The sequence below is a fragment of the Haliotis rubra genome, unplaced genomic scaffold (assembly GCF_003918875.1).
Source record: "Haliotis rubra isolate DU_JTF1 unplaced genomic scaffold, ASM391887v1 Scf95, whole genome shotgun sequence".
Classification (NCBI taxonomy): domain Eukaryota; kingdom Metazoa; phylum Mollusca; class Gastropoda; order Lepetellida; family Haliotidae; genus Haliotis; species Haliotis rubra.
This window is the reverse complement of record NW_025767690.1, coordinates 1,023,262-1,033,787: the sequence shown is the minus strand read 5'-3', so window position 1 is coordinate 1,033,787 and position 10,526 is coordinate 1,023,262. Positions and strand designations below refer to the sequence as shown.

At 43.4% G+C, this 10,526-nt stretch overlaps 1 protein-coding gene across 1 annotated transcript; it reads right to left on the bottom strand.

Annotated features, from left to right (window-relative positions):
• Positions 1-306: 306 nt before the first annotated feature.
• LOC124264907 (mucin-5AC-like) lies at positions 307-9,116 on the bottom strand. The gene is made up of 5 exons (XM_046699688.1): positions 9,053-9,116; positions 5,812-6,159; positions 4,838-4,960; positions 938-3,005; positions 307-376 (listed from the first exon to the last, which is right to left on the bottom strand). Exons 1-5 carry the CDS (start codon positions 9,114-9,116, stop codon positions 307-309), a joined length of 2,673 nt encoding a protein of 890 aa, XP_046555644.1.
• Between the last annotated feature and the right edge of the window lie 1,410 nt (positions 9,117-10,526).

Below are 10,526 nucleotides of genomic sequence, written 5' to 3'. Positions count from 1 at the left end.
AAATTAGAAGCGTCATCATGACGTCATTATTTGAAAATGCGTCGTACGAATTCCCTTGTTCCGAGGTCCCAGCGTTTATCCAGCTGCTATGGGTTGAAGTGGTGGGGCGAGTCAGGAATAGACGTTGAGGAGGTTGTACAGAAGATCCCGAAGGACGCACATTGTACATTTGTCTGTCAACCGTGTTTGTCCAGGTCCCCAACCTTGACGGGTACTGGGGCGATGCATGTGCACCATATGGGTAATTTGGTTCACTCTGACGCAAGATGAGTGGGTGTTGCCAGTTGTGATGTACAGGAAGGCGTGCTATTGTGGAATGCTGTTTCGTTTGGTATTGTGGTTGGTTTTGAGGCGCATTGAGAGTCCGCTGCCCCATCTGTTGTACAGGAGCAGGGACCGGGGGTCTTGATATGGTGTGCTGTTCTATCGGTGGGTATTGCCTTGTCAGTTGACCAGGTCGGTTCTGGACGTTGAGCACGTACTGTTTCCGAGTTGTGACCGGGTATTGTTTGGGTGTCGGGTACAGCTGAAGAGGAATGGTTTTCCTCTGAGGTTGGTTCTGTGTCCTGATTGGGTATTGCACGTTCGGGTTTTGACTTGACGAATAACTTGTGTCTGAGGGGCACGTTGAGTTGACTTTGTGTCATATGCGCTGGGTCTTCTTGCAGGATAGTTTGGTCTTGGTTGCTGTCTTGGAGGGGAATATGGTCTTGGTTGCTGATTTAGAGGGGATGTTTGACTTGGTTGCTGACTTGGAAGGTAATTTGGTATTGGTTGCTGTCTTGGGGAGGAATTTGGTCTTGGTTGCTGTCTTGGGGGGGAATTTGGTCTTGGTTGCTGACTAGGAAGATAATTTGGTTTTGGTTGCTGACTAGGAAGATAATTTGGCCTTGGTTGCTGACTTATACTGTCCTTTGGTGGAATCTTTATAATATACTGTTTAGGGATAATATTTGGCGATTGTGGTCTTACTGGGATATTGGTGACTTGCGAATTTGTAATGTCAAATCTGTCATTACTTACTGGCACCACTGAAACAATTGTCGGTTGTCTTGTAGTCCGTGTGTACGCAGGGGTTTTGGTTGACGTTGGAGGTGATACAGAGCGTACGGTTGTGACTTCTGCCGTTGATGTGACTGTCGTTGCCTCTGCTGAAGGAGCATTAGTTACCGGGGCAATGTCACTTGGAACACCTTCAGCTTGTATCGCAAAGGAGGCCGCTGGTGATGCTGTTGGAACACCCTGTGAAGGGGTACCGGACAAATTAACACCGAGACTTATTTTAAGATTCTGGCCTGTCTGTTTAACCCAGGTAGATGGACCAAGTTCTACTGGCGTAGTTGTTGCTGTGGTAGTCGTAGATGTAGTAGCGGTGGAGGTGGTAAGAACTGTTGTGGTGGAAGGGGCCGATGTAGTAGTTGTTGGAGTTGTGGCAACTGTCGTAGTAGCAGTATCAGGGGCAGATGTTGTTGTTGTAGTGGATGAGTCCGGAACGAGTGTTGTAGTAGACGGGGTGTATCGATCTACAGCAGCCCGTGTTGTGTTTAGGAGCACCGTAGGCACGTCATTTACTGCTGTCGTCGTGATGGCTTCGCTTGCTGGAGAAAACGTTGTTGTTGGAAGTTCAGTTGCTGGGGTTTCACCTGGTCTCGAAGTCTCTGGTGAAGCAATTCCTGCATTTGGCAATGCCTGGCTGCCAGTCTGTAGACTGTTAGAACTATCTGGCACGGCATCAACATATTGACCTTGCTTGTATGGGTCATACGAAGGGTACGAGGGGTAAGGTTGTTGCCATTCATGGTAACCTGGACCAAACCTGTTTTCAGGATACTGATATGGATTTAGGTGCATACTGGGATCTGCAAATGGCACCTGGTACTGGTTCACATGCTGCGATATGATCGGTACCTCAGGTGTAGCCAATGGGATTGAATGAAGGTCCACTTTGAGATTTCGAGGTGGAGATGCGTTATTGACGTCAACAGGCGGGTATGTATACGAATACGGTAATGGAGAGTTATTTGGAGGCTGGTTGTACTCGGGTGAGAGAGACATGCTTGACAGCGGCTGAGCATTAGGATTAGGGTTAGATGGAGTATCTGTGTTAGGGGTAGGACCGTTCATAACTGGAAATTGTTGCGGAGGAACTGAGTTCCAGATGACGTGATGTTGGTCTGGGACAGAGACAGGGTAACCCATTGCATCATTTGGAACTAGACCTTGTTCGACTCTCATTTGAGGAACCTGTTGATGAAACTGACCAGAAGGGTCGTTGACCTGATGAGGTGGTTGTGTTATTGGTTGATCCAGGAAGGCTGGTCTTTGAGGGCCAAGAGCTTCGACCCAAGAACCTTGATTTTGAGATGTTTGAAAATTGACAGCTTGGTTTCCATATGAAGGAACGTGACTTGGAAATGGCGGAAGACCATAATATTCCGCTGTCGGTGCTGACGGATGGTAAATTTGGTTTGAAGGTGGAGGTTGACTTTTAGGAGTATTCAGTTCAGCAGGGGTTTGGTCCAAGAATGCAGGTCTCTGGGGTCCGTAAGGGTCTTCCCACATCATCTGCAGGTTTTGATCGATTCTTTGATTTTCTAAAGAACTTTGTGTGTTTTGGGTCGGTACGTGTGTCTCGGGAGGAATTGGGGGAGCCTCCGTAGGCTCCACGTCCACTGGCATTGGCGTCGTTGTAGATGTTTGAGGACTACGATGGCTTGGGAAGGTCCCTGGATTGTATTGGTTTGTATTTCGCTGTGGGTCGTATTGGATGGGATTTGGTTGCTGGTACTGGTTTGTGTTTGGTGGTAGTATGTACTGGTTTGTATTCTGGTGGACGTCATATGGCTGAGGGTATGCATGGTTTTGTGGGGCATGGATGTCTGGAGCTTGCGTATGTTGTTGGAGTATCACAGGTGGTGCCAAGTACATATCTGGATTCTTGTATCCAATCGACCTCAAGAAATCCCTGAATCCATGGGTGTTCGTGAATGGAACGTTGGTGTCATCTGCAAATTAAACAAATATAGTGAGAAAATTGGTACAATGGTACATATCTGGGAATTGGTAGTGTGTGTGTGTATGTGAGTGCGTGATTGCGTGTATTTGTGTGTGAGTGAGTGTATGTATGTAAGTGTGTGTGTATGTGAGAGAGAATGTCCGTATGTGTGCGTGTGCGTGTGCGTTTGCGTGTGTGTATGTATGTGTGTGTCTTTGTGTGTGTCTGTGTCTGTCTTTGTGCGTGCGTGCGTGTGTGTGTTGTTTCTGTGTCTGTGTGTGTGTGAGTGTCTGTGTTTGTGTGTGTGTTACCCGTGAAGATCAGGGTTAGAATTGAAAGAGGCGACTAACGGGATTGGGTGGTCAGGCTCGCCGACTTGGTTGGCACATGTCATCGTATCCCAATTGCGTTGATCAATGTTCATGCTGTTGATCCCTGGATTGTCTGGTCCAGATTCGATTATTTACAGACCGCCCCCATATAGTCGGAATATTGCTGAGTGCGACGTAAAACTTCACTCACTCAATCACTCACTATATATGTGTGTAGACAGTTCTCCAGTTTGGACTGCCTTTGTGTGTAACGTGTTTAAACATACAGTATGTATGTGTATGGTCCTCTTCATGCTACTCAAATACAAGTCCCGTTTGGAGACATATCTACACGTATAAAGATATAAACTGCCGGGTAAAAGTTTTTTATTTAAACGTTGGATTAAACAAAAAAATCAGCAAACGTTTTCGAAACAGTTTCCGGAACATTGCAAGCTTAAGACCTTAAAAACAACTTATAGTTTCAAACACATCAACACAGGTAAAGATTTCTCGTTTGTTTCATTCTACTCCACCATCAAACATTCCTGTATACTTTCTTTCACAGTCAGTACACGTAAAACTAAAGTACTCACGGAAATAGAAATAAAATGCATTTTTTCGTTTCGTAGTTTTGAACACAACTATAGTTTCATTGTTAAATATTCTATGACTATCGTTTTTTGCATATCATACAATGTGAAATATCAAATTTAGGTGTTTAGCATACATTTGTAGGATTACATAGAAATATGTTTCATTCTGTTACTCAGTGACTGTAATCTAATGAGCTTGGGACATTTGCAAATCGCTTAACTTTTGTTTTTAACACTTTTTGTAAAATCATCGAAAATAGATCAGTTGACAGGAGAGCAGAATAGAGTCATACCCCCTGATATTTCATCAAAGTCAAAATGTACGTTTCTGATGCAAGCTGATGCAAATGAGATGTACGCTCCATAGGTTCGCGTACATAATATATTTTATGAAAAACGTCATATACCATTCATCCTTTTTTCTTTTATCCTAATTACCATGCAAAATAATTGATTTAGGGATTTTCTCAGTACATGTTTCATGCCTGTAGTCTTGTTGAACGTTTGCTACTTTTACGAGTTCATTCATAGCCTTTATTGTCAATCGCGCACGTGCAAATATTCCCGTCTAAACAGTTCTGCAGGTAGTAACCGTTGTTACCATCTATTGTTGATTGTTGTTACGTAAGTTGTAACATATTTCTAAGTTTGTTGACAATATGCACATTTTTGTTATTTTAACCTGTAAAAAATTGTATTTTCAATGATTTTTAGAGGATCAAATTAAAAGGCTTAATTGGGGAAAACATAGCTGTTATAATTTTTGTTAAAACTACCAATTTTAATGAAGTTAAAACAAATAAACGCCAACAATCATTTTATTTCAATTTCCGTGAGTACTTTAGCAAACAGTATCAATGATTCCTTAATTCAAATAAAATACCAACATTGATATGAAACAGGTATATATATATATATACGTCAGCAATACTTACATGTACACCCTTTTCTGTCAGGCGTTTGTTTGAATCCATAGTTACATTTACACTCGTACGACCCGTCGTAGTTGATACACCAACCATCTGGACATACTGTGTTCACCCTGCATTCGTCGTAGTCTGCAACAGGAAATGTGAGTGAGAGAGTGAGTTTAGTTTTACGCCGCTTTTAGCAATATCCCAGCAATATCGCGGAGGGGGACACCAGAAATGGGCTTCACATTGTACCCATGTGGTGAATTGAACCCGGGTGTTTGGCGTGAGGAACGAACGGTTTAATCACTGGGCTAGCCCCCTACCCCTGAAACGTTTATATCGTTTAAAAACTCTGAAGTTTAATCACTGGGCTACCCTACTAAATCTTTGATAATCCTCATCAATGCAAGCGTACAGGAACAATATCTGCATATATATGGGAGTTCTCAGGGGAGGTCACCATATCAGAGTACCATCAGTGCAATTTACTGTGCCTGGCTGTCCCTTTCTCTGCACTCCTCCTCGTAACAAATAGTGAACTGTGTAAATATTTTAATGATAGTTTGTTAAACAACTTTTTTATTTTTAGGACATAAATTCTGCAAAAACCTCACAGAGTAGGTCTGACGTTTTCATTATGATCAGTGTTTCATTGAGTATTTTATGGTTATTAGTTTTCGAGTTAGATTGCAATTCATCTGTCCGCTTTTGAGCCAAACGTATAGGAGAAACTTGTGAAGGGAAAATAAGTCTGCATATTTTATAAACATCAACCAAAAGTAAGCCTTTCTTGACAGATATCGCGATTCGGCAATATTCAAAGTAAAGTATTGATGTATCGTGGCCCATTTGAAGTATCGTATCGGGATATACGACAATGTAAAACTTTGTATCGATTCACTGTATCGGCGGCCCATGGATCGATGCATCGATGCGTATCGATGAATCGTCACACCACTAATCTCTAAGATAGCGTTAAGGTGATCGTAACTAACAGATTCTGACACAGACTCGCTTCAGTCGAATCTCTAAGACAGCGTTGGGTGATCGTAACTCCCAGATTCTGACCCAGACTCGCTTCAGTCGAATCTCTAAGAGAGCGTTGGGTGATCGTAACTCCCAGATTCTGACCCAGACTCGCTTCAGTCGAATCTCTAAGAGAGCGTTGGGTGATCGTAACTCCCAGATTCTGACCCAGACTCGCTTCAGTCGAATCTCTAAGAGAGCGTTGGGTGATCGTAACTCCCAGATTCTGACCCAGACTCGCTTCAGTCGAATCTCTAAGAGAGCGTTGGGTGATCGTAACTCCCAGATTCTGACCCAGACTCGCTTCAGTCGAATCTCTAAAGAGAGCGTTGGGTGATCGTAACTCCCAGATTCTGACCCAGACTCGCTTCAGTCGAATCTCTAAGAGAGCGTTGGGTGATCGTAACTCCCAGATTCTGACCCAGACTCGCTTCAGTCGAATCTCTAAAGAGAGCGTTGGGTGATCGTAACTCCCAGATTCTGACCCAGACTCGCTTCAGTCGAATCCCTAAGAGAGCGTTGGGTGATCGTAACTGCCAGATTCTGACCCAGACTCGCTTCAGTCGAATCTCTAAAGAGAGCGTTGGGTGATCGTAACTCCCAGATTCTAAACCGTAAATGACTCGCTTCAGTCATTATCTCTAAAGAGATATTTTGGGTGATCGTAACTCCCAGATTCAAAAGCCCCAGACTCGCTTCAGTCGAATCTCTAAGACAGCGTTGGGTGATCGTAACTGCCAGATTCTGTTGAGAGACTCGCTTCAGTCGAATCTCTAAGAATGCGTTGGGTGATCAATAACTCCCAGATTCTGACCCAGACTCGCTTCAGTCGAATCTCTAAGATATTGCTTCACATTCTAACATAGATTTACGATAGTCGTAGTTCTCACGTCAATTTCACAAAGTGATGATGGCGCTTCCACAAACACACATGCACGTGTGTGATATCCTAAAATAAAGATCTTTGACTTTGAAACTATGGAATATTTGAAGTTACTCTGACCGACGCACACAAAAAGCCTGTTAACGACTGATTCCCGTAGAGGACGTTCTGATAATGTAGCCAACGTCACACTCGATCTTTGACTTTGAGACGTTACTCACCGACGCCTGTGTACCACCACTTGCAGACACCGTTGGCGCATACCCCGGATGTACACTGTGCTGACGCTGGAAAGAACAGTGAGTGAGTGTGTTTAGTTTTACGCCGCTTTTATCAATATTCCAGCAATGTCATGGCGGGGGACACCAGAAATGGGCTTCCCGTGTTGTAGCCATGTGGGGAATCGAACCCGGCTACAAAAGAATTCTATTGGACGTAAAATACCAATGGGCGTTGAAAAGTAGATGCAAGAAACTGGGCACTGACTGACAAAACATTAGACATGTACAATGTGTGAAGCCTATTGTTGTTGTCAGTTGCCCCGATATTGCTGGAATATTGCCATTTAAAAAGTGAGTGAGTGAGTGAGTTTTGAAAATATTCCAACTATATGGTGGCGGTCTGTAAATAATGGAGTCTGGACCAGACAATCCAGGGATCAACAGCATCATCATCGATCTGCGAAATTGGGAACCGATGACATCTGTCAACCAAGTCAGCGAGCCTGACCACCCGACCCCGTTAGTCGTCTCTTACGACAAGCAAGGGTTACTGAAGAATATTCTAACCCTGATCTTCATGGGTCCCATTTAAATAGTGATGACACCAGGTGTTCGCGAAAAGGTGAGAGAATCCTGCCCCACTATGGCACCCGTCACAACCACATGCATCCCTGGTCATGTGGACAAAGCATTTGCCTGTCAAGCGGCGAGCAAGTGGTTCGATGACGTCATACAAAACACCTTGTTGTTGCCCTGCCTTGTGTTAGCTATTGCTAAAAGCGGCGTAAAACCATACTCACTCACTCCTGGTGTTAGTATTACGGGTCGGCTCAGAATCAGTATTGTGTCCGCGTTGAGTTAGTAAGTGAGTTTAGTCTTAGGCCGCTTTAAGGGCCGTGGGGTAGCCTTGTGGTTAAACCGTTCACTCGTCACGCCGAAGACCCGGGTTCGAGTCTCCAAATGGGTACAATGTGTAAAGCCCATATTACTGGTGTCCCCCGTCTTGATATTGCTGGAATATTGCTTGAAGCGGCGTAAAACTAAACTCACTCACTCACTTACGCCGCTTTTACCAATACTCCAGCAATATCATGACGGGGGGCACCAGAAATGTCACATTGTACCCATGTGGGAAATCGAACCCAGGCCTACGGCGTGACGAGCGAACGCTTTAACCACTGGACTACCCTACCGCCCCATGTCCATGTTGAACTGCGGCGTTGTATCTCAGTAGGCAAGCACTTTCAAACAGGCGTTAGTCCGGGCAAGCGAAAGCAGCTATATATACAAACTCATATATCACTATATAAGTGTAAAACCCTTGAACACAACCCTAATCAGGTACGATGGGGTAGCCAAGTGGTGAAAGTGTTCGCTCGATCCGGGATTCAGTGCATAAAGCCCATGTCCCTGGCATGGTATTGTTGTAATATTGCTAAAAGCGGCGCAAAACCATACAATAAATAAATCCTGATCAACTCGCTACATTCATGTAAACATTCCAAGCAAGTTCGTTCGGAAAGAGAAATGTCCTGATCCACGAGAATACATGACACGTTTCATAGATAACAACTTCGTATTTATTCTTTACACGACGTTTCAGAGCTAATTCTTGCTCCTTCATCAGGTGAATGATCACAAAAGTGAAACAAAAGGCTTTCTTATTGCTGCTTAGGACTCGAAATGTGTCAAAATGTGATTTTGTACCAAGATATAAATTCGAAAGGGAGATTTTAACGAGGCTATGAAACATCTGGTTGAATCGGCACAGATTTAGATTCTCAAGGGAGGCTCTCTGAACGACTTCGGCACCAAGTTTAGGTGTAATATGTTGAGAAGAGCAGCGCTGCTGAGTGGTGCTCATTCACCTGATGGAGGAGCAAGAATTAGCTCTGAAACGTCGTGTAAAGAATAAATAAGAAGTTGTTTTCCATAAAACGTGTCATGTATTCATGTTCATCAAACTTCTAAATGCCTTTCAAAAACCTGATACACGAGGTCCACACTAACGAGGTTGCATTACAAATCATTCCAGATAAATATTAAATAAACTTCCACGCAGATAAGTATTTCAATCCAGAAGAAATAACAACACAGAGGTCTTACCTTGTGCAATCACCACAACTCCAATAATTAAGCCAATTGTCCAGCCAGCGTCTTCTCTGGTCATTGTTGTGGCCACGCCAACCCAGCAACTGGCGTCAACTGACCCTCCGCGTTATATTTAACTATTATTCTACCTCTGATTAATCTTATTTGAATTCCTTGACGCAGTATATAGACTCTGACCCTTACAAACAAGTTCAGATGACCCTATTATTAATTAGACAGTCTTAGCGGTCATGACAGTACACGGCAATAGTGAGAGTCGGTGATACATCGCCTGAAACATATTGCATAATCCAAGCCCTACTGACGTGGATCTGTCACTCAGACAGCCATGTATCGTGTCCAAACACTCATAACTCAGCAATTCTATTATATTTCAGGCGGTAATTTATCAGCTTGATAAACATAAAGGAAATAGGTTCGAAGTAAATCAAAATCAATGTCGAATCTGTGAGAAGAGGGTTGGTTGACTTGTTGTTTAACGCCGCACTCAGCAATATTCCAGCTATATGGTGGCGGTCTGTAAATAATCGAGTCTGGACCAGACAATCCGGTGATCAACGGCATAAGTGAGGAGAGGGGAGTATGATGAAGTCAAGACGTCAGAACCATGCATATTGGTATGAATGTGAAATTTGCTCTACATTAGGTTCATGCAGGGAAATTTATACTCATGATAAAGATGATGAAGATTGTTCACCTTTGCATCTTCATTTGTCTGATGGTTTTCATGCGAAGCATGTCAAAATTCATGGCATTCCACAGTTTTTGTAAACGAGCCAAGGATGTTGGACAGTCTCAATGTCAATGTCCATTTTGTTGATGGTTCTGAACTGCTAGACGGTACAGAAATGAGTGTCAACCAAGCGAAAAACCATATCGAACCGGCAGAGACTAAGAGAAGGGAAGTATCTCTGAAAAATCGCAGTACCAAGTTTATGTGCAGTGCGTTGCCTGCTTCGCTTGGATAAATTCGTCTGGCCTGAAAAGTGAAACAATATGCTTTCTTTCTGCTGCTTAGGACTCGAAATGTGTCAAAATGTGATTTTGGACCAATATATAAATTCGAAATGAAGATTGTAACGTGACTGTCAGACATTTTGTTGAATCGGCACAGATTTAGATTCTCAAGGAAGGCTCTCTGAACGACCTCGGCACCAAGTTTGGTGTAGTATGTTGAGAAGAGCAGCGCTGCAGAGTGCTTCGCTTGGATATAATTCGTCTGGCCTGAAAAGTGAAACAGAAGGCTTTCTGATTGCTGCTTAGAACCAGTTAATGTGACAAATACGATTTTGCATCAAAATGTAAATTCGAAATGGAGATTATGCAACGGATGTAATGAGGTTGTCGATCATCTTGAGACTGGAAGCCCAGTGTCGGCACAAACACAGTATCTTGAGTTGACATGATGGTGTTACTATATCCTTTTGTTAGGAATGGTTAGTTTTGACATGTGGAGAACGTAATGGAA

Coding starts and splice junctions, on each gene's coding strand:
- LOC124264907 (XM_046699688.1), bottom strand. CDS start 9,116: ATGACCAGAGAAGACGCTGGCTGGACAATTGGCTTAATTATTGGAGTT. Junction 3,006..4,837: donor TGACAGAAAAGGGTGTACAT/GTAAGTATTGCT, acceptor TTTAATTTGCAG/ATGACACCAACGTTCCATTC. Junction 377..937: donor CCAAATATTATCCCTAAACA/GTATATTATAAA, acceptor CCTGTACAACAG/ATGGGGCAGCGGACTCTCAA.